We start from the raw sequence: 24,741 nt of genomic DNA, 5'->3' as shown, positions 1-24,741 counted from the left end.
AAAAATTTGCTTCCTGCTCATCAGGTTACATTCTGATTTTGTTTTCTGTTTGTTTTGCTTTGTTTTGTTTTGTTTTTTAGGGACAGGGTCTTGCTAAGTAGTTCAAGCTGGCCTTGAACTCATTATGTAGCCCAGGTTGGCTTCCAACTATCAGTCATCCTCCTGCCTCAGTCTCCAGAATGCTGGGATTATAGGCGTGCACCACCAGAGTGACCAGGTTGCATTCTAATCAGAGTATAATGACATTATTGTGCCAGTTCATATTCACTTGCCATTGTATAATGTATTTCTGAAACAGAAGGTCCTTGTTATCTCCAAAGTAAGTTCTTGTTCCTAACAGGTTCTTTTATATTGGGGAAAAAATTCCAAAACACTGGGTTCAGACCTCTTCAGAAAGGAGACAACCATGTTATATGGAAAAAATAGAAATAAAAAGTACTATGGGTTTTCACATAGCGTTTTAGCTCTAGAGGAAGACTTCTCAATTTTGACTCTGTGGACATTTGGGATGGGATAATTTCTTGTTTGTGGGAGCCTGACCATCCTATGTAGGGAAGGTTGTTTATCAGCACCTCTGGCCTCCATCCACTAGAGGTCAGTAGCACCTTCCCTCAGTTTTGTCATACAAAAGTCATTGCCAAATGTCTTCGGTGGTGAATCACTCCTCTGTTGAGAGCCTCTAGTCTGCACACTTAAGAGAGCTGCATGTCCTTACTGCTGGAGCACATTTGCAAAAGCCATACCAAAACAAAGCAACAACAAAAATAAAAACCAAGGCTAAGATCTTGACTTCAAGATTGGGCAACTACCAAAGGAAGTGGACTATTTTCTCCATCAGAGTAAGCCTGAAGCAGGTTTCTGTTTCTCTAGAAATAGGAGGATAACCAGGGCATATGTAAGAGATTTGGCTGGGTGATAAAACAGCTACGTTAGTCACTATCACTCATTTTTATGGTGGAGGAAGATGCAGAGGGTTATTGGTAATGACTTCCGTTATTCATGTTTCTCCCAGTTTTCCTGTTGGTTTTAATTCTGCCCATCCATGGTGCTTGTAAATGGCAGAGAACTAGACCACCCCAAACTGATAAATGTGGGTTCTGTTCTTTACCTGGATGTCTCCATAAATGTGTCTGTCATGAAGTCTGCTGTTTATCAGGGGGTGGCCAAGAAGACTTGACTCTGTGGAAGAGAATCATCAGTGGTCATCAGTGTCTGTGCGAGACGAATTGTATGTGTTTACTGTAATAGATCACATCCACATTCGTGTGACATATTGTGAACTCAGGGGGCCATAGCAACGCTGATATTCTATCCAGCTCTTACAGGGGGGCTGCCTAATGCTCAGAGTTTGAATCCATAGAGGTGAACTTAGCAGGTACATGTCCACAATGTGAACCTCTTATGGGGCCAGGCTGCACAAGTCTTTATTTCTACTAACCAACCAATTAAAAACTGACAGTACTTGATTCAAAATTTGCTTTCCAAAAATCCTATCCCATTTCTTTTGTTGAAAATAAAGACTGTCACTGAAAGTTAAATTGGCCTTGGATTTATTTATTTATTGGCTTTTTGAGACAGGTTATTGGGCTGGGGCTATAGCTCAGTGGCACAGACGCCTGCCTGGCAAGCACAAGGTCCTGATTTTGATTTCCGGTACAAAAAAAAAAAAAAGATTCTGTGAGACAGGGTCTTGTTATATAGTTCAGCCTGGCCTTTAGCTCACTTTGTTGCCCAGGCTGTTCTCGAACTCCCAACTATCCTCTGTCTCAGCCTCCCGAGTGCTGGGACTACAGGCGTGTGCCACCACACCTGGCTGCCCTTGGATTTAACACCAGTTCTGGGGGCTGGAGATATAGCTCAGTGGAGGGCCTGCCTGCCAAGCGCGAGGTCCCAAATTCAATTCCCAGTACCAAAAAGACAGAACAAAACAAAAACAAGTGTTGGGCTCAGAGCTCAGGAAATCAGCAAGGAAACAAAGAAACTTGTGAAATCCTTACTTTCACATGGCACTAACCTTGCATTTTGTTGTTATGATGGGATGGCATTGGGTTTAGGGGACATTGGTGGGCAGACTCAGATGTGTGAGTTTTACAAGATGATCATATAAAAACTCCCTGTAAGATTCTCTCTGAGGCTGGGTGTGATGGCACAAGCCTGTAACCCCAGCGATCAGGAGGCCGAGACAGGAGGATTACTGTGTGTTTGAGGCCAGCCCGGGCTACATAGTGAGTTAGAGGCCAGCCTGAGCACATAGCAAAACCCTGTCTCAAGAAAAAACAATCTGGGCCGGGGGTATAGCTCAGCGGCACCAGCGCCTGCCTGGCAAGTGCGAGGTCCTGAGTTCGATTCCTGGTACCAAACAAACAAACAAAAAATCCTCTCTCGGGGCTGGGGATTTAGCTCAGCGGCAAAAGCGCCTGCCTGGCAAGCGCAAGGTCATGAGTTCGGTTCCCGGTACCGGAGAAAAACCAAAAAAAAAAAAAAGTAAAAAATCCTCTCTGATCTGCCTTTGCCTTTTGCTTTAGGCAGTTGACTGAGGCCCTTAGTAGCTAATTTCTAGGACTTTAGCTGCTGCTGGCCTCTATGGGTTCTCCCCGAATCAACTGCTAAATAGTGGATGGTCTTGCTAATCGTCCCACCCTGCTTTCTCCTAGTGCATCCTCTCTGGGAAAGCATGGACCTTGTTCCAGCAGGTGACAGACAGTCACCCATTAACATCCGGTGGAAGGACAGCGTTTATGACCCGGGCTTAAAACCACTCACGATCTCTTATGACCCGACCACTTGCCTGCATATCTGGAATAATGGATACTCTTTCCTCGTGGAATTTGAAGACTCTAAGGATAGATCAGGTGAGGACAATCTCTATACAGTGGTCCCATCTGCAGCAAAAAGAACAGTGTCACATCAACATAGGACCCATCAAACTCCATAGTAGTAATGACCTCTTTGTTAACAATGACATAGACCTCATTGATCTTACCTTTTGAATATATGACAAAATAACCCCCTCTAGTTTTTACTCATATTTTCTTTCACTAGTAAAAGTACTATTTTTATTACTAAGAACTGTACATATGACTCCAAAGCCTCTGTAATTGGTGTTGAGGAGAGGATGCGAAATTTGAAACTCTGTCAGATGTTTATTGTATGTGTATCTTGACTATATAATGATCCTTCTCTGCTTGCTGAGGAAACATATCAACTATTATATTAAATAGTAATACTATTAATCGTATTTAACTTATCAGATCACAATAAACTTGAAATGGGCAAAAAGAATCTTCATGTTGGCATTAGGTTATAGTCTTAATAACTAGTTAAGAGAAGTCATATATTAGAGAAATGGAAACTTTCATTCTGTTAGTTTTATTAGACACTATTACCTAGTTTAAAAGAAAACAGTTGGAAGACTTTTTTTCATTCAGATATTATATAGCTTTTGAAACTTCCCTTTCTGTTCCAGCCTACCTGGATATAAACTAATGTGAATTTCAAAGTTTACCTGAGAGGTCTATAAGTATGGAAGACAGAATGTGACTGATTGTATGTAGATTCTCTCTTCTCCTTGTCCTTCTTCTGTGCCAAGGATCAAACCCAGGGCCTTGCACATGCTAGGCAAGTATCTACCACTGAGGATCTCCTCCCTTTTTAACTGAGTCTGATGGCGCCAGACAGTTACAATTAGTCTGAAATTATGGCACTTTGAAATAGTATATCTAAAGTGGTGGCTTTCAATTAGGGGCAATTTAGCCATCCTCCTCCCTAGGCCCCTCCCCCTCCCCCTTGGACAGAGGACACTTGGCAGCATCTGAAGGCATTGTGGATGTCACAACTGTGGGGAGGAGGTGTACACCTGCCGTGCAGTGGATTAAGACCAGGGATGCTGCTAAAGATCCTATGGTTAGCCGGGCATGGTGGCACATGCCTGTAATCCCAGCACTTGGGAGGCTGAGGCAGGAGGTTTGTTGCGAGTTTGAGACCAGCCTAGGCTACAAAGTGAGCTCAAGGCCAGTTTGAACTGCATAGTGAGACCCTGTCTCAAAAAGACAAAAAACAAAACATAAAAAACCAAAAGATCCTACAGTGCACAGAACAACATCAGTGAAGAATTATCCAGCCTTGAATATCAATAGAGCTGAGATTGAGGACTCCTAAACACAGGGAAATTTGTTTTCTCCCATAAATATGAGGAGGAAGTAAGTCTCTGAGTCCATGAAAGTCATCATGAATGAAGTAAAAATATAACTTAAAAGCACATGGAAATGTTCACTCCTGTATTTATCTTCCTCTAGGATTCTCAACTGTACCATTTGGAGTTTTTTGGCATTTCCCTAGTGATACTTTGATACTTAGACATGAATCTCCGGCCCAACTGCAAATATACTTCTTTGCTGTGATTGCGGACATGTATTTGTGTCTATTCTTACCTTCTCATCCCACATTTTTTGCTTTCTCCTTCATGGTGTGTCATGGCCCCCAAGCCCCAAGCATCCTAAGAAGCAACTGCTCCTTTTCCTTCCAGAATAATGGGCATCTTTCCTAATTAGAGTGTGCCCTCCTCTCAACCAAATGCCCATAGCATTACTTATGCACAAGAATTCCAGAAATCTTCCAAACAGCAAGCTAAATTCCTGTGTTCCAGATGACCAGTTATGGTTTATATCTACCTGTTCTCCCAAGCTCATAGGGGAGGTGCGATTGGATCATGGGGGTGCAGTATTTATTAGTGGACTGGTCCACTGATGAGTTTATAGCTAAGTGTGTTATGCTAGGTAGAACCTGGTTGGAGGAAGTGGGTCACTGAGAGTGAGGCCTACAAGGGTTTATCTCCTCTCTCTTTCCTTGATCTCTTTCTCTGTTTCCTGCCTCCCATGCCCTGAAGGTACTTTTGCTCTGCCATGCCCCTCTACCATAGCATCCTGCCATGGAACCAGCCGCCTGTGGACTGAGAACTACAAAGTGTGAGCCAAAATAACCCTTTCCTCCTTTAACTTGTGGGTGTCAGGTATTTTGTCTTAGCAATGAGAAAGTTTCTAAGACAACCATCTTGCAATCTGGTGAACTCTACTTGTCTCCTATGCAGCACTACCATTATCCCTGCCAAGGCTAACCTAATGGCCAGACCCAGCTGTGGAGCCCTAACTCTCATACAGTCATTCACTCTGGGTGCATAGCAGTGTTCTCAAATTTCAATCTTATGCTAGTAACCAACCCTCCCACTCTCCCTCCCTCTCTCTCCCTCCCTCCCTCCCTTTCTCTCACTCTCTGTCTCTGTCTCTCTCTCTCAAGATCTTAGGGTACTGGTTAATTTTTAATGCCCTTCAGAGTCTAGGAATGGTGTGTTGCCAATATATCATTGCTGCATTGAGTTGGAAATCTCACGAAGGTGTTTAATGGGTTTATCAACCAAGGAAGTTAAGCCCCAGACCTCTCAGCCGAATAGATATTTTAAAAAGGTTTTAGGCCCTTTTTCTTTTGAACAATAGATTTAGGAATTCTTATCTACCCACTTGCATGGGTCATCTTATTTTTTTGTTTTGTCTTGTTTTTTTCCGGTACCGGGAATCAAACTCACAGCCTTGCGCTTGCCAGGCAGGCGCTGTGCCGCTGAGCTAAATCCCCAGCCTGAAACATGGGTCATCTTAGATGGAAAACAAATGAGCCATGTTTTCATCATAATAGTACTTTATACACCTACAAACCTCACTCACTGAATCATCCCTTGATGGTACCTTTCCTAGGTGAATCAATCTCACAGTTTTATAACAAAATATGCAACAAAAATTGTACAGCGGTTGATTAGTTTTTCACTTGTTTGGTCAAGAAGGACTAAAACTGGTAGCTCCTTTTTAATTTGTTTTAATTTTTTTTCTTCTAGGATGCCATCAATCTTTCATAAGTACCTAACTTTCCCTATCTCTCTTTTTCCTTTCAGTGACTGCTTCTTATTTCCTGCTTATTCTTCACTGTTATTTTTCCACACTGTTGCAAAACAATCAATAGCATTCAAAGAGGAGAAAAAAGGAGGACTTGAACATAAAAAATAAAGAAAAAATAAAAGAAAGCAAAGATATCCTAGAATCCGAGAAAAGTAAGAAACAATTTTAGAAAAGGATTTAACAAATATCAACATCTATGAATTTACAAATATAACACACACACCCCCAAATCCCTAGGAAATGCTGCTATGGTGTGCTTTATAAAAGTCTGGAATAAAAATGAAGGAAAAGGAGTCAGGGAAGGTACGTGACAAAAGAACAGCTCTTAGTGGGAAATTCAGAGACGAAAATGCCTGTAATGGAGAACTTTCTTAAATCAATAACCTAGCTTTCCACCTTAAGAAACTAGAAAGAGAAGAGCAAACTAAACCCAAAGCAAGAAAGAAGGAAATAATAAAGAACAGAAGTCAGTGAAGTCAAAGGTTTGTCTTTGGAAAGATCAACAAAATTGGCAAACATTTAGTTAGGTGGACCAAAAAAAACCCCCAGAAGGCTGAAATTACTAACCTCTGGAGCGAAAGGGGACAACACAACCTCCTTTACAGAAATTAACAGATTTATAAGGTTAGGTATGTGAACTTCTCATGCTACTGTTCTTTTGGGGGGTGCTGTTCTGTTATTTGGTTTCCTTGAATAGGACACTGTTCATGATTTTAATGAGTGGATGCGACTTAAGTGATATGGGGAAGGACGCTAAATTATTTGTAATCTGGATGCTCCCTGGAATTACCATCTCCTCTGAAATTCCTTTTATTGGCAAAGTCAAAAGGCTTAAAGAGGAGAGCTCAGGCCCACTGTTCACCTCCTAAGGGTGCTTCCTGCCTCCTCTTGCTTCGATTTCCATTTTTGTAGGGCATCGCCAGTGAATCTGGTAAGAATTCATTATACGTGTTTTTGAAGCTCTCCTCTATTTTTGGTTCTACGGATACATATATTTGACACACTGATGATTAGTAAATTAACAGTGTTTTGCAATCATCACTGCAATGCACTTTTAGAATGTTTCCATTACCCCAGCATCCTCATGCCCACTTCCTGCATTTACTGTTGTTTATATGGTTCTGTGTATCACTGTGCTTTTCATCATTTTTCTCTGTTAGCTCCTTCACTTGCACACTGAAAAGCAAAAGAGTGAATATTACAAAATAATATTCTTCCCTGTAAGTCAGATCCTATACCAGGTATTTTATATTTGATTTTTCACAACTTTATCCTTTCTCATTTTAAAGCACAGAAATAACAAAATATCAGTGACCTCAAGCACAAGAGTGTAGATTTATTTGATAGATCTTTTGACTGCACTCCTCTCGGAGTTACTGTCTTCTATCTCCTTTCTCTGCCCCTTTCCTGGATGACTATACTTCCTCCTCATCCACACACAAACCCACCCTTTCCCTCTGCTTTTGCTGAGGGTACCACTGACATCTCAATTAACTAACTGAACAGCCACTTGACGGTTTCATTCCTGGTTTCACTGTGGATCAACAAAGTGCCCGGCACTATGCTAGGTGCCCAAAATAGAAAGAGGAAGAAGGGGTGGCTTTTAAGTGTGGAGGAGAGGCAGATCTCGGAGAGCGGACGCTCCTGCAGAGGGCTAAGAGCTGTGATGGGGGTATGCACGTGGACTGGGGAGAAGCCCTTCCGGAAGAGCTGATGTCTGGGTGATCTGTGTGGAGGCAGAGGTCTGAGGCAGTTGACGCTTGTGTGAAGTGTGACTGTGTGTAAAGTGTAAGAAGGAGGTTGCAGAGGACGAGTTTAGAGGCAGGCAAGAGCTGATTCATGGAGAGTTTTGCAGACCATGCTCACAGACGATTTGGGCCCAGAGTTTCTCATAGGGCCATAATCAAGGCATCAGTCTTGGTTGGGGGTCTTAGCTCATGACTTGTTTGGCAAAAGATCCTCTTGCAAACTCACTCTAGTGGCTATATTCTGTTTCTCCTAGGGCCTGCATTCCTGGGTGGCTGATGGGCAGCAGGCACCTGTGATGGATTTTATCTAGCAGTCCCCCCAAAGCCTCATGCGTGGGGCTTTGGGGAAGTGATTGGATCATGGGGGTGTGATGCTCATCACTGGCTTAGTCCACTGGTGAGCTCATAGCTAAATGTGAGGTTTGGAAGTGGAGCCTGGTTGGAGGAGATGGGTCACTGGGGGCGTGGCCTGGAAGGCTTTATCTCCCTCCCCCACTCTTCCCTTCACTGCTTGGCTGCCACCACGCCCTGAGCAGCTCTTCTCATGTCCGTCTGTTACGCTGACCTGCTTTGGAGCCAGCCCACTCTGGACTGAAATGTGAGCCAAACTAAACCTCTTCTTCAAGTTGCTGGCACCAGGTATTCTGTCCCAGTGATGAGGAAAGTGACTAAGACATCGCCCTCATTTTCTTGCTATGTGGACTTGTCCATTGGGCAGCTCACAGCGTGACAGCTGACTTCATCAACTTTGCAGGCAAGCAAGGGAGAAAAGTCAGAGAGAGAAAGCAGGATGGAAAGCTGAGTCTTTTCCTAACTTAATCCCCAAAGAGACATCCCATCACTTTGGCCCTTCAAAGCAAATCATGAGCTCCAGCTCACACTCAGGGGAGGGAATAACACAAGGTTGTAAATAGCAGGGGGTGGGGAGCATTGGGTATCAAGTTAGAAGCTGCCGGCACACACGGCTAATGGCACATAGCTAACTCACTCAGACTGAAGCCCTTTCCTACAAAGCACCTGTCCTTAACCACATTTTGCAGTAGAACAGCTTCCTGTCACGTTTTTCTTCTATGTGCAGTGTATACTGGTAAGGGCTTGGTGCAGAACCCAGGGGCCTACTGAAAGGCAGCAGCCATATCTGCCACACAGCCTCTTGCCCATTGGGATTTTGTGCCCATCATGGCCAGGGTGTTTCATCCTCACAAGTCAGGTTGAAAGTGTGTGTGTGTGTGTGTGTGTGTGTGTGTGTGTGTGCTACTGGGGACTTGAATCCAGTAGCAGCACTCTACCCCTGAGCTACATTTCCAACCCTCTCAATTTTTTATTTTGAGAAAAGAATTTTTTAATTGCCCAGGCTGTCTTCATCAAGTTTCCCAGGCTGGCCTTGAACTTGCAATCCTTCTGCTGCTTCTGCTTCCTAAGTTGTTGGTTTTCTTTTTTTTTTGGTTTTTCTCCGGTACCAGGAACCGAACTCACGACCTTGCGCTTGCCAGGCAGGCGCTTTTGCCGCTGAGCTAAATCCCCAGCCCCTTCCTAAGTTGTTGGGATTACAAGTGTGTGCACTACTGCACCCAGCCGGAAATGTGGATTTTTGTATGAAATTTTCCAAACTTTAAATGTTAGCAACTAATTAAAAAATGTGTTGACTACTCTGTATATCAAAATACACCCGAAAATGAGTTCTGTCTCCTTTTCCTCTGCCCTGCCCTCCTCTCTGCCCTGTTCCTCATCTTTGAAGTCGTCACACAGTCAGGCTCCAGGAAGTGTCAGAGCTGTTCTAGGGAAAGGAGAAAAAAGCTGGCCCTTCTTTAGCCTTGGTCGCTTAAGTTGGGATGGAAACTTCAATTTTGTTCAATAGAATGGATTTAGTATTTTCCAAAATCATGCTCACAGTAGGGAACTGGTGTAGAAAATATGGTTTTCTGGAATATATTTTTATTTCATTTTTCTTTAGTATGGCCCTCCTATTAACTTAGTGTTATGGTTGATACATTGTGTCAACCTGGGGAGTCTAGCGGTTTGGCTAAGTGACTCAGCAGGGAGCCGGGGTGCTTACTTTGTATACATCCTGAGCCTGTGCAAGAGGAGGGCATGGAGATTATGTGCCAGCTACAGGCCCCTTAGGTGGGGGGTTTACAATGTAAGGGAGGGAGAGAGGCTGCTTGCTGCCATTCCCCCCTTTGCTCTTGTTGTTTTGCTATCTTCTGCCTCGAAGCCAGCCAAATATGGACTGAAACTTCCACAAACTGTGAGCTAAATAAACCTTTCCTCCCTTAATTTTGGGCGTTGGGTATTTTGTCTCAGCAACGAGAGAAAAGTAACCAAGACACTTAGTGAACCAGGATATTATTCTCTGCATCTCCCCTGCCCTCCAAAGAGAAGTGATCATTGATGTGCTCACTCACCTCTTGCAAAACTGTTTTTTTTTTTAAAAGAGGAAATTATGTAAGAATTTTTCAAAAACCAGTAAAACACATAGCATACTATTATATGTTATATCCAGTGTATTTGGTCCTTGGGATTGCCATACTTGATCTTTTGTATATATAAAATTCAGCTAATGGTACAGTAAACTCTAAAGAGTATCAGAGTTGTAGTGTTGGTTAGTTTTAGTGTTGCTCTATTTGAGTTTCTACAGGTATCTTTAGGATCTGACAGATGGAAGAATTGAAAAACTAATGTGCCTTAGCAAAGTTAAGGGAAAAAAATCAGCACAACTCAAAGCCCAAGGAAAGGTGACTTTAAAAACTTTTCTTTTCTAAATAATTTTCCTATAGTGTACTGATTTCACTAGTTTCAGAAAAGTAGTCTAAACAAAAACCACTTACTGACACTATAAAACCAGTGGATATCCACATATGTGGATGGCTCACAGTGTTCACATGGTCCAAAGTGAGATGGGTGATAATTTTTGTCTTTTCTTAAATTGGCAATAATTATATACATTTATGAGGTGCAATGTGTTTTGACATATGTATACATTGTGGGATGATTGTATCAAGCTAATTAACATGTCCATCAACTTACATAATTATCACTTTTTATAGTTAGAAATACTGAAAATCTACTCTCAGAAAGTTTTAAATATACAATAAATTACTGTTAACTATGGTCATCATGTTATGCAGTAAATCTTGAAAACCTAGTCCTGCTTTTTAACTGAAACTTTGTCCCAGTTGGTCAACATCTCCTGGGTGATAATTTTTGACTTGCAAATTTCCTATTCCATTTTAATGAAAGAGAAAGAAAAGCATGGCTTTGCTCTTGAAAAGCAGAGTGTTCATGCATAAAAAGAAAAGAGTTTCTTTTTTCCCCATATTTCAGTTTTATTAGTTTGGTTAAATATATGTGCTCAGAGAAATCTGTATTGTACTATATACAAGTAAAATGAATACTTTATAGAATATAAAAATAAGTCAAGAATTGGCCTTTAATGATTGTATGCAGATTGGTGTGCAATTAAATCTTGATGTCATTTGGTGTTGCCCTTAAATATATAGAAACTGCATGGAAATCTATTTTACGAGACGTGATCAAAATATATTGTGATGGTTAAGGTTAAAACATTTATTCAGCAAAAGACACATTGCCATGAACCCCTCTCAAAATACTCCCCCCTGCTTTGAACACATTTATCCCATCATTCTTGCTATTTTCTGTCGCAGTTCTAGAAGTCCTTGTTTATGAGTGTCTTTACGAGATGTGATAAAAAAATATATATGGTGAATGCCAGCACCCAGTGCCATCCACAGAGAGACAGGCTCATAAAAACATCCTTCTTATTCCCTGGATCTGGCACGTTGAAGCTTCTGGATCTTCCCCAAAGACAAAATGACCATAAAAGGTAAACATTCTGAATCAATTCAAGACATTAAAGGTAGTCACAACGGTGCAACTAAAGACACTCAAGAATGAGGACGTCTGGAAGTCCTTCAGGAAGTGGCAAGAACTGTGCATAAGTGTGCTCCAAGTGAGGGACATGCTTTGAGTGCGATTAAGGCAATATGTCTTTTACTGCAATAAATTTTTAAAAATGTAAACATCACCCTGCTTCTCCATCACACTGCATATAAATACTTGTATGTAATATAGTGTACTTCATTTAGAACAGTTCACATTTGGCCTCTTCCCCACACTCCTCTACAGCATAAGTACCCATCCCTCAAAGTGTTGTTACACTGCCATTTCAGTGATCAAGGGAGGACCTCTGGAACACAACTACCGATTGAAGCAGTTCCATTTTCACTGGGGGGCCATTGATGCCTGGGGTTCCGAGCACACTGTGGACAGCAAATTCTACCCAGCAGAGGTATGTGGGGCAGGTCAGAACAGTGATAACTGTGGTGAAGTGGGATAGTTCTGACATTTCTAGTTCTAAGAAATTATCAGGGAGAATCAGGCGATGCCTGTTCATGCCAGATAGCTTGCTTAGGGATATATTTGATTACTCCCAGCCTAGACATGTAAAAATTATAGACATCTTAAATAATATGAGTGAAATGAAGCTTCCAGTCTTGAAACTGGATTCCTTCACAATTCTAAGCTAGGCTTAAGCTATTGCCCAAAATAGGCAACAGTGCAGAGGCACACAGTTGGATTAGTCCACATGAGAAACAGTGCAAGCTTTCATGAAGGTTGTGGCAATAGAAATAGAGAAAAAGCAAGATTTATCAAACATTTCTAAAATAAAAGCACCAGAAGTTGGAGATAGGATCCTCTTCAGGAGAGGAGGAGGCCAAGTTAACCAGGACTTTAAAGAGTCTCACTTGGGGGGCTGGTCATCATGCAGACATTCACGAAGGATGGATGAGAAATGACTTATAAGGAAATAGAAGGACAGCCTAAGAAAATAGAATTTCACCTTACAATTTTCTCCCTAATTTAGTTTTAAATGTTATGTTAAAAATGACACATTGTAAGTGGTCATCCCTCCAAGAAGAAATTTGTCTTCAACTCCTGTCTAATTTCCATAGGGAAAATCTATTTCTGTCTATAAACATCTTCTCTGCTTTAGATGCAAATGGATTTTGGATATTAGTATTTCATGCAAATCACGATGAGAATGAACAAATGTTCATCCCTCACTGAAATGTTGCTTTGCTATATGAATTTTATTTTTCTCCCCTAATAAATCCCTCTCTTCCAAAGTAACATTAATTGTTGCTCTTGCCTAAATCTCCTCCTGTTCTTTATTTCCATCTCATTTGACACTTAATTGCCATATGCTTTTCAAAGTAGCTTTATTTTGCATGAGGAAACACGATTAAATAGTGCGTGTTGAATGAAGCTGTCAAGTTTCTCTGCAGCAATCCTGTATGGCATGTGTTAAACCCACTTTTAATGGTGTTTCAGCTGCATTTGGTGCATTGGAACGCAGTCAAATTTGAAAGCTTCGAGGATGCGGCCCAGGAAGAAAACGGTTTGGCTGTGATAGGAGTATTTTTAAAGGTAAAAAAGAACAAAGTCATGAACTTTAAAGGATGTATTATATTGCAGCAGGAAAATGCAGAATATTATAATATTGTTATTTACTGCAAAGATATTAGGACCAATACAGTGATAAAATAAATAATTATTAAGAATACAAATGGTATGAAATGGTATGAAATGGTATGAAAGCGCGCAGTCCAACCAAGTAGTTGCAAGCCAGCAGTAGCAATTGAGCATTTGAAATATGGTTAGTGCGAGTGCAGAATAATTTTTAACTTTAATTAATTTAAATTTCAATATAAGAAGGGGCAAGAGGTACCTTTCCCTGCAGGCACAGTAGCCTTGTCAGCAAACAGCTCGCTCATTTGTTTGTGTCTAATTTACTTCAGTGATGTTTATAACATTCTCAAGCACCATTTTAAGTCAAGTTTCAGTTGTGTGGTTTGTTTATGTGTAATCACCAGGTGCTTCATTTTCACTCGCATTCTGGTACTGCTTCTACAGTGAGATGTCCATTGTTTGTAATATTTTCTCTTTGATTGCTCTTTAGCTAGGCAAACATCATAAAGAGCTACAGAACTTGCTGGACACTTTGCCATCAATTAAGCATAAGGTAATTTTTTCCCCTAAATCACTTGAAGTACATTTTATGTTTCAGTCTCAGGTTGGAGACATTAGCAAGCTACACTGAAGCAGGAGTGTAATTAAGTGAACTATATGCAGATTCTCTTCCAACACTGCTGTGCGAGACCTGCCGCTTACGATACACGTGTTAGCTGTCCCCTCCTTTGTGCCTGACACCAGCTCCTTCTCAGTCCTTGTCCAGAGCAGCCTTCTTTCCTCTAGCTTCCTTCCACAGGTAGGGAGCAGGGAAAGCTCTACAGAAATTAGATTTATTTGGCTGCAAGGAACAGTCACCCATACCCTTTGTCCAACCTCCAGGATTAATTTTTCAATATTCAGAATCCCAAAGCGGCTACTCGCTGGGAGTCTGTTATTCATCCGTCCCTCTCCATCTCCTTTTCTCCGCTTAGGCCAGGATTCAAGCTCTTCCTGTTCGTACTGCATTTTACAAGGACAATTCTGGGTTAGTTTCTCACTAGATCTGAGGGAGGAAAAGGTTTTGAATCTTAAATGGTGTGAGCCGGGAATATAGCTCAGCAGCACAAGCGCCTGCCTGTATCTTAAATGTACAACTGACTGCAAAAACAAAACCTGGGTAGGATGCTGACCTAGGAAGTGACGATTCTTTGGGAAGCTGCCCAGGGTCCCTGGACAGCCCCTGAAAATCACTGCCTCGCCATTTGATTCCTGAGTGGTTTTCGCCACTGAAAAATGAATGACTCAGTGACTTTTCTCTTGGCCAGGACACCCTTGTGGAACTTGGGTCCTTTGACCCCGCCTGCCTGATGCCTGCCTGCCCTGATTACTGGACCTACTCAGGGTCTCTGACTACCCCACCTCTCTCAGAGTCTGTCACCTGGATCATTAAGAAGCAGCCAGTAGAGGTCGATCACGATCAGGTACATTCTTTCCCCGTTTTCCATCGAACGAAATCCTGCTGCCTGTTTAAGATAAGGCTGGGCTCAAACTCTGACATTGGTTTTAACTTTTGACTTAATTTAGGAAATTAGGAAATGCTAAACGAGGAAGAACTAAAGTATTTGCTTCTATATTTGATAATTACACGTATTATGCATTGTGGCATATAGATAAATATGCATCTCTGTATAAAATCAAGTTCCATTTAACAGGAAGAATCAAGGCTAGAAATGGATATGTTCAAAACCATTTAAAATTTTTTTTTGTTTTGTTTTTTTCCCGTACTGGGAATCGAACTCATGACCTTGTGCTTGCCAGACAGGCTCTGTGCCGCTGAGCTAAATCCCCAGCCCCCATAAAATTCTTAAGGCAATTTTGCAATAAAAATCTCAAGATAAAGAGAACTCAACAATGACTGCCCAGAAAATTTAACACGTTAGTTGATTTAAACTTGGGATTTATTTTTCCCTTTGAAATTAAGCTTAGGTGGTGGTTACTATCTCAATACACAAAATCCTGTTAGTTATAATATAAAGTATAATAATACTTGATTATAGTTGTCATACAGAAAGATAAAAAACCAAAAACATACTTCCTATATGGAATCATTTATTGATTACAAAGCATTTTCACAAAAACAAAACCTTCCAAACTCTTTTTTTTATGAAGCCAAGATAACTGATACTAACACTCATCAAAGATCCCCTCTCCCCCCGGCCCTGACCAAAAAAAGTAAACTCTAGCCTGGCATCTCTGAAGAATATAAAAACCAAAAGAAGAAGCAGCTAAAATAAAATATTTGAAATAGACTCCAATAGTATATTAGAAGAAATATATACTTTTCCCAAGTAGTATATATTCTAGTAATGCAAGAAAGGTGGCTCACAATTAATAATGTGATTAATATTCATTGTACCAGTGACTCTAACTAAAAACATACTGTCATTGCCATAGATGATTTTTCTCTTGATACTGGGGGTCAAACTTAGGGAAACGGTACCATGGAGCTATATATCTTCAGCCCTTTTTATTTTTTGAGGCAGCCTCCAGCTAAGTTGCCCAGGCTGGCTCTGAAGTTGTGATCTCACTGCCTTGGCCTCCTGACTAACTTGGATTACAGGTGTGCACCACTGTGCCTGACATTTCCATAGATTTTTGAAAGCCATTTGCAAAAATTCTCTATTCAGGTTTTAAAAATTTAATAAATTAAAGATAAATAGAGACTTTTTAATATAAGAGATTGACCTCAGTTCAAAAGGAAATATAGTCATCCCTTGGTATCTGGAGGACTGGCTGCAGGACCCCACAGGGATACCGAAACCTGCAGATGCTCAAGGACCTCATATGAAATGGCTTTGTATTTGTATATAACATTTATATTCTCCTATATATTTTAAAATCTTCTCTAGATTACTTATAATAGCTAATACAATGTAAATTCTATGTAACTAGTTGTTATAATGTATTGCTTAGGAAAAGAGGACACGAAAAAATATCTTTATGTTCAGTATAGATGCACTTTTTTTCCCAATATTTTTGAGCCATAGTTGGGGAAACCCACAGATGTGAAACCCAGGATACAATGGACCAACTAAATATGCTTAATATAGAAAGTGTCATTACCATATTAAACTATGCTTGGAATTAAATGAGTGTGGCAGCATGCATCTGTAGTTCCAGATACTCAGAAGGCTGAGGCAGGAGGATCACTTGAGCCCAGGAGTTCAGGGGCAGCCTGGGCAATATAGGGAGAGCCCATCTCTTAAAAAGAAAAAAATTATTACACCAGGCATGGTGGCACAAAACTGTAATCCCACCACTCGGGAGACTGAGGCAGGAGGATCACCATGAGTTTGAGGCCAGCCTGAGCTACATAGTGAGTTCAAGGCCATCCTGAAATACATAGTGAGATCCTGCCTCAACCCCCCCACCAATTATGTTCTGGAAGTAGCCAATACAGTCAGACTATAAAGTAAAAAATAAATGCAGGAAACAATAAGAAAAACTACTAGAAAAAGAAGATATTTTGGTAATTACTGAAGTACAATGTTAGTTTGTAGAAATAAATATGTTTGATATATTCACATCACAATTGATTAATGGTCCAATGATATAATGGAAGAAAAAATCCTGGTCATAATAAAACAAAAGTGTAAAATACTTTGGAATGAGCTTAACCAAGGAAAGTTAATACGAAAATTTAAAATATTCCAGAAGGATACAAAAGAAGACTTAAATTAATAAAACTCACCCCATATTATTGGATAAGAAGACACCATAAAGACACCTTTGATATCAGTTCTCCTTAAGCTGTTACTCTCCAAGAATGGTTTATTCTCCATAGATTTAATGTAGTTCCAATAAATATATCAATACAATTTTTTTTTTTTGTCTTTTTGAGACAGGGTTTCTCTGTGCAATTAAGACTGGCCTTAAGCTCACTTTGTAGCCCAGGCTGGCCTTGAACTTGCAGTGATCCTCCTGCTTCAGCCTCCCGAGTGCTGGGATTACAGGCGTGTGCCACCACGCCTGGCTTTTAGAATTTTAAATAGATATGTTACTTCTAAACCCGAGTAACAACAAATAAGCATGAATAGCCAAGGCAAATTTTAAAAGAGAAAATGAGGAATGGTAAGCTTGCTAAGGCTGTAAAACTTCAGTAACTAAATGCCATGATACTGGCACGTGGATAAAGAGATGGAGGGAAGCATGGTAGTGATCTTTTTGTTCTATGCAGTGGAGTTGTAATGCCCACTCCATTGGGAAAGGCATTCTGCTTTACTCAGTGTGTCCATTCAAATCCTAATCTCTTTGGGAAACACTCTCACAAACACATCCACAGATCATGTTTAACCAACTATCTGGGCATCCCTGGCCCAGCCAAGTTAACATAGAAAATCAGCCACCACCAGGATAGGGATGTAGCTCAGTTACAGAGTGCTTGCCTAGCATGCATGAGGCTCTAGGTTCAAACCCTGGTACCATACATAAACAAATAAGCCATGACAGGAAGGAAATAGTGAGTTCAAAAGCATATACAAATCCGTATGAGAATCTATTTTACAATAATAGGCAGCATCTCAGCTCAGTGGGGACATTCAGTAAGTGCTGCTGAGGAACAACTGAGCAGATCTACGGGAAAATGTTGGATCCAGCCTTGAGACTTTACCCAAGAATATATTCTAGACATATTAAAAGTAAAAAATACTATCATAAAAGTCCTAGGATAATTTAGGAAAATTCGCTCATGTCTTCAAATAGAAGTTCTAACTATAAAACAATACCAGAAGTCTATAAGAAAACTAGTAAATTAGACTACGTATGTTTTTAATTCTGTGTGATGAAAACTACCACAAACAAATGGCAAAAATCCAGAGCTTGACTGCCCATAAGCCTAGGCTTTGTGGCCTGCACGTTTAGCCTGCTCTATTCTTCATATTTAAAAACTGACAAAACAACCTGGGTGTGGTAGTACACACCGGTAATCCCAGCACTCTAGGAGGCTGAGGCAGGAGGATCATAAATTCAAGCCCAGCCTGGGCAATTTAGTGAGTTAATGAAATAAAAATAAAAATCTCAAAATAAAAATTAAAAAAGGCCAGAGATTAATTCAGTGGGAAGGTCCTGGGTTCAATCCCCCTTACTGGAAAAAAAAAAAAAAAGACATAACACCGAAAATTCAATAGAGCTAATATATCAGACAATCAGTGGCCCATGTGAAGAATTTTCAAGTAAAATTTCAACACAGAAAATTCAGGAAGAAAAAAATGTAACCTCTAAAATGTAATCTATAGTCCTACTTGCCTATAATCTTAGCACTAAATGTTACTCATTGCTTGAGCAAATCTTTCTGGTCTTTTTACAAAAATGGGATTACTCCATAAATATCATTTTGCTGATCTTTTCACTTAGTGATGTCAGAACATTTTATAGATGATAAACATTATCTTCAATATCTGTTTGTTTGTTTATTCTTTTGTTTTGAAATAGGGTCTTGCTCTGTAGTTCATGCGGATCTTGAATTCACTATGTAGCCCAGGTTGGCCTCGAACTCAGCAATCCTCCTACCTCAGCCTCCCGAGTGCTAGGATTGCAGCTGTATGCCGCCATGCCTGGCTCCTCAATATCATTTTTAATGGCTATATACTAGTCTATTTTATAGAGTTCATGTGGTTTTTTTATTGGCACGTGGGCTATTCCTAATGTTTTGCAAGTAATTGAATAAAAATAAACATTTATTCCTTATCCAGCTTCCTAATTAATGAGGGCCTATATGTAACTTGCAACTACAAGCACTGTGTGTGGTGCAACCTCTGGTCATAGTCCTGTCTCTTAAGCTCTACTTGGCTTGAAGTTCTTGCTCCAAACAAACTGTCACATCCTTGTCCAGCGTGCTCCAGGCTGTCCTCTCTCGCTGTAGTCAACCACAATGAATGATGAGAAACGTGAACAGATTTTCTAGCTGGCTTGAAGTAAAGTGTTCTATAAAATGGTTGCTAAGAAAGCCGAAAGGTTATTACCACATCAGAGAATAAGCCCTTGTTATTTTGGGGTTGCTCCTTGTGTAATGAACCGTGCTATCCAGTACGATAGCCACTAGCGACATATGGCATTTCTATTTTAATATAAATATATTTAGTTTGAAAATTCAGTTTCTCGCCGGGTGTGGTGGTGCATGCCTGTAATCCCAGCACTCAGGAGGCTGAGGCAGGAGGATCGTTGCGAGTTCAAGACCAGCCTGGGCTACAAGTGAGCTCAAGGCCAGCCTGAACTGCATAGTGAGACCCTGTCTCAAAAAGATTAAAAAAAAAAAAAAAAGAAAGAAAGAAAATTCAGTTTCTCAATCATACTGGCCACATTTCAAGTGCTCAGTAGCCATGTGTGGCCTGGGATTACTACAGTGGACCATGTGCAGGAGACTGCCATCATTACAGAAAATTCCACTGGACAGAACCAGTGTGGGACATCTCACTGCCAGTTAAGAAATCAAAGAGCAGGGCCTGGTGGAGCAGGCTTGTAATGCCACTACTCAGAAGGCTGAGGCAGGAGGATTACAGTGACTTTGAGGCCAGTCTGGGGTCTGTAGTGGGTTCAAAGCCAGTGGGAACTGCATAGGGAGCCCCTGTCTCAAAAAAAAAAATCACTTACAAAAGAAACATTAAAAAAAGAGAAAGAAATCTACGTACACTGCTTTGTCTACAATGCCCAGGTGCAGCGAGCAATTATACATTTTTATGTTAATGATTCTGTTAAATTATTTTTTAAAAGTTTTTACATGATTACTATTTGTATCAGACCTGCCCTTTATTAACTGGTTATTTTGCTCATTTGAATCTGTGGTCCTGAAGCTGAGCGTGGTGGCATCCACCTGGAATCCTAACACCCAGGAGGTTGAAGCAGGAGGATCGCCTCAAGTTCCAGGCTAGCCTGGGCTACCTAGTGAGTTCAAGGCCAGTCTGGACTACATAGTGAGACCCCCATCACAAAAAAATGAAAGCAAATAAACAAAAACAAAGAGGTCCCAAGAATCACAGATGAAGTGACTAGCCCCTGGTAAATGACTAATATGTGGGGGACAGGGCCTTCCTCTTGTCTTCTGATCCCAACTGCCTAACTGGTTTCTTCACCTCCTGCTGCCCTCCTTCCCACACAAGGATGGTAACAACACGGCATTTCATTCCTTGTCAAGAGTGAAGGCATCTTACCCAGAAATAAGTTTTCTTTCTGAATGCAATTTGAGACAAATGTTTCAGAATCATAAAAATGAAAGCAATTGATTCATGAGGTAAAGCTGGTTTTCTACTGAAATTATTTATGTTTTTCTGTTTCTATTTCTAGCTTGAGCAATTTCGGACCCTACTCTTCACTTCTGAGGGAGAAAAAGAGAAAAAAATGGTGGACAACTTTCGCCCCCTTCAGCCCCTGATGAATCGCACTGTTCGCTCGTCCTTCCGCCATGACTATGTGCTGAACATACAAGCGAAACCCAAGCCATCGGCCAGCCAAGTGACCCCCTAAGGTGTCCGTACCTAGGCAATATTTTGCTTCTTTTAGCTTTTTAAAACATTGTTTAAACTATTTTAAATACCTGCACTAATAATATTTATAGAATATATAATTCTTTTTTGACATTTCCAAGTCACTACCCTTGTAAGGCTGGAACAGGGAGACAGGAACAATTGGAAAATAACTGATTGGCTAACATCAGGCTACTTTAGGTGACCATTTGTTTGTGAGGATTAAGGCAGAGAGGACTTCATTACTATTGCCAATTGAAACTGGCCCGTTTGGGAAAGTTGGCTGTCATCTCTCTAATCTTGCTTTTTGAGAAGGTCAGATAAGTAATTTAGTTTCTGTTTGGTAAAGTGGAACTTTATTTGGTATGAGTGATTCCATTTTGAGTTTGAGCCTGGTCTGCTGCAGCCTAGTACAGCAGCTCAGTTTAAAACAATGGCCTCCTGTAATTTTTATTTAACAATTTTCCGGTTTTGATCAGGCTCTCACAGCCTTAGAGTCTTAGTGTCACTCTTAGTTACCATCATTTTGGGCTTCAGGTATTAACATGTCATTCATAGGTTAGATGTGCATTTATTGGCATGAAAGCGCTTTATAAATCTTTGAAAAATCTATTTGGTAAACAGATTCTTTCTTTGGTTGATAATAGTACTTATCACTAAAATATCAGCAAGAGGTACAAGTTTCTTTTACAGCAACTTATTGGTAACTGTAATGTCTTTTTATGTCTGACATTTTTGAGCATTCTTTTTATATTTCCCAGTCAATAGTCCCATAGAGTTATAAGTAGGGATTATATTCAAAATGTTTAATAAATGGTAGAGGTAGAGACACTGATCACATAGAACAGCGGCCTTTTAGAAATGGCCATAGGGCCCAGACTGGTCCTTTCTGGCTGAAGACTGACCATGGTTTTAGGTGTACTTTCTTTCAAAATGGGAATGTATATTCTTTTATTAGGGTTCCTCAATAAATATGTTTGCTCCACTTTTTAGTTGACATAACTAGTACATGATGTGCTTACTTATTACCAATTTATAATGTAGAAAATATGTTTTGTAATCATGAGAAAACAAGGATTTTACTAGTGTCTCTGGGCACACTATCACAGATTCACCCAGAAGTGTGCTTTACTAATTTTCTAGGCATTTCTCAATCCAGTCAAGTTGATAGCCAAGAAATCCTCTTACATTTCTGAAGATCAGATATTTTACTTAATGACTTGATCACATAGAAACCATATTCAGAACATATTAAAGAAAATGCTTAAAATGCCTAGAACAGAATTCTTTCATGGTACATTTACAGAACTATTCTGCAATGGAGTAGTAATCTAATAGCCTGCCTTTATAGTATTATTTTGCATTATTTGTACACTGTTACATAGAATATAGTTATAATACTTCCACAGTGACAAGCAATCTGAGCTTCCCTGTAAAGCTGAATAAACTTGGGCTACAGACGTAGCTCAGTGGCAGAGTACCTGCCTAGCATGTGTGACATCCTGGGTTTAATCCCTAAGACTGCCAGAAATGAAACTTTCTGAACTTTATTTGCTTCTAAATAGTCAAGGTTTTTTTTTTTTTTCAAGATGTGCCAGTTAGCTTTTCGTTGCAGTAACAAAACACCTGAGAGTAGCAATTTAAATGAGGAAAGATTTGTTTGGGCTTGTGGTTTCAGAGGTTTCAGTCCATGATCAGCCCATTCCATTGCTTCAGGCCTGTGGTGAGGCAGAAACACCATGGTGGATGGGGGTTGCGGTGAAAAGCTGCTCACCTTATGGCAGACAGTATGCAGAAAAAGAGGGACAGAGCCTATTCTGGAGGGCTTTGTCCTTCTGCTTTTATTCTATCTGCATCCTGAGCCTAAGGATGGTGCCACCCACATTCGTGTCCCACATGCCAATTGTCTCTGGGCACACATCACAGATTGACCCAGAAGTGTGCTTTACTAGTTTTCTAGGCATTTCTCAATCCAGTCAAGTTGACAGCCAAGATTAACCATCACATAAGGCAAATGTTCACTTTAAATCTCCCAATTTATACAGTGGCTTAGAAGATTTTTGTTACAGTGACAGGAAGAGGAACTTGTCAGACAGCTGAAATCTAAAATATAGCTAATTCACATGTTTGGTGGAATCTATGTCACTATTATGTTTGCTTATATATATCTTAGAATGTTTGCAGCTGCCTCTAAGCTTGTGTTCAGATGCAATACTTCATCAAAAACTAGAAGAATCTTATTAATATGCTGGTCATCTAGTCTACAAGATAGGGTTGGATGAATATACCTAACAGTATTGAACTGTATGTACATTTAAAGATGATTAAGATGGAAATGGGAGTACCTCACATTTCAAACTTCTGCTTATCAAAGAAAGCAGTTAACAAAGTGAAAAGGCAGCCTACAGAATGGGAGAAAATAATTGCAAATAACACACTTGATAAGGGATTATTATCCAGAATATATAAAGGGCTTCTGTAACCCAAGAACAACAATAACAACAAACCAAATAACCCAATTTAAAAGTGAACTCCAAAGAATACATGCAAGGAACCAAGAAGTACATGAAAGATGCACTAATTGTTGGGGAAATGCAAATCAAAACCTCAAGGGGATATCTCTTCACGCCAATCATGATGGCTGCCATCAGAACAGAAAATAACAAGTGTACAGGATGTGGAAAAGTTGTGCTCTGTGGTTGGGCATATACAATGGTACAGCCATTATAGAAATAAGTTTGGAGGTTCTTCAGAGAACTAAAAACAGAATTACCATATGGTCTAGCAATCCAGCCTCTGGGTAGATATCCAAAAGATTTCAAAGCTGGATCTCACAGAGATATTTGCACATACATGTTCATAACAGCATTATTCACAATATCTAAGAGTTGGAAACAACCTAAATGTCCACTGACAGATGACTAGTAAAGAAAATGAGCACTTGGCTTACATTTTCTAAGGCCCTGGATTTGATCCCCAGCACTAAAGAAGAAAATAAAAGCCAAAAAAAAGTTATTGCATGCAATTAATCTTTGTCAAACCTTAGTTACCTTTCAAAGGGTAAACACACAAAATATGCATTTTCCAGGGTCCCAGGGTTTTCATACAGTCTCTTGCAAACTCTTATTATAAAGCTCTGTAGTAGGGAGTCTTCCAGATAGGAGCAAAAACCAATGATTAACTTGCTCTTCTACCTTAGAGGTATGAAGGATATATTCATAAGGTGACCGTTTCCTGGTTTGCTGTTTCTGATTTACTTATAGCTGCTATTCTGGTGTAATTATAATGGAGCCTCTTTCCCTGTCAACTATGTCCTGGTTTGCATGGCAAATTCTTGGTCACTTTCCCTGCAGATGTTACGGAAACTGCCTTGAGCTTCCGGTCCCTTCTGTCATGCTTTTGTCATATGACCCTCCAAAAGGCACTGTAAATATCTTGGTTACTTGTACACTTTTGCAAGAAACTTTTTATGTTTTATGCCTTCAAAGTGATAGCCATCCTAAACATAAAGTCAAAAGTGATGCCTGTGTGAACACACAAGCAGAAAATGGGCCTAAGATTTCTCCTACATCTTGAGAAAGACTTTTGGGTTGAAAATGCTGCTCATCTTTATTAAATAATACTAGATCAATAAATCTCTTTCTTTACAATATTAGTTGTTCTCAAATGACTTTTCATTCCTATTTGTTTTGGTATATGTCTATAAAATTAGTGAGGTACCCCTTAACATGCAGATCGGAAAGCAACTGGAAAACTCATAAAGGACTTACTAGAGAAGCAGTAATGGGAAGAACCAGCCAACCCTCTATAGTTCACCTCTGCTGACATCGCTATACAGGGTAAGCTCCCAGCCCCTGTCTTCCCAGGGCTACATGGTGTGAAGGTTCACTGTGCACTGGTCCCCAATTGTCTGGCTTCAGTGAGACAGACTACACAACAAGTTACATGAAGCAGATGTATTATTTACATACAGGCAGCAAGGGACAAAAGCAGCCTAGGTTCATTTATGAGTTGGCCCCCCAACACTCAAAACAGCTGCCCCAAGATGGATAGAGATTGACC

The 24,741-nt window shown here is 40.3% G+C and overlaps 1 protein-coding gene across 1 annotated transcript in view; it reads left to right on the top strand.

The window, feature by feature from the left end:
* Ca5b (carbonic anhydrase VB, mitochondrial) overlaps positions 1–21,676 on the top strand; it is a 39,331-nt gene extending 17,655 nt beyond the window's left edge. The window contains exons 3-8 of the mRNA XM_005409159.2: positions 2,655–2,852; positions 11,881–11,999; positions 13,043–13,138; positions 13,671–13,733; positions 14,488–14,643; positions 20,501–21,676. Coding sequence (XP_005409216.1) covers positions 2,655–2,852; positions 11,881–11,999; positions 13,043–13,138; positions 13,671–13,733; positions 14,488–14,643; positions 20,501–20,680 — 812 coding nt within the window. The 3' untranslated portion in view covers positions 20,681–21,676. The remainder of the gene's footprint in view (positions 1–2,654; positions 2,853–11,880; positions 12,000–13,042; positions 13,139–13,670; positions 13,734–14,487; positions 14,644–20,500) is intronic.
* Positions 21,677–24,741: the final 3,065 nt, after the last annotated feature.

The sequence above is a fragment of the Chinchilla lanigera genome, unplaced genomic scaffold, assembly GCF_000276665.1.
Source record: "Chinchilla lanigera isolate Chin_1 unplaced genomic scaffold, ChiLan1.0 scaffold00118, whole genome shotgun sequence".
NCBI lineage: Eukaryota > Metazoa > Chordata > Mammalia > Rodentia > Chinchillidae > Chinchilla > Chinchilla lanigera.
The sequence above is the reverse complement of the archived record's forward strand: the minus strand, read 5'-3'. Positions and strand labels throughout refer to the sequence as shown.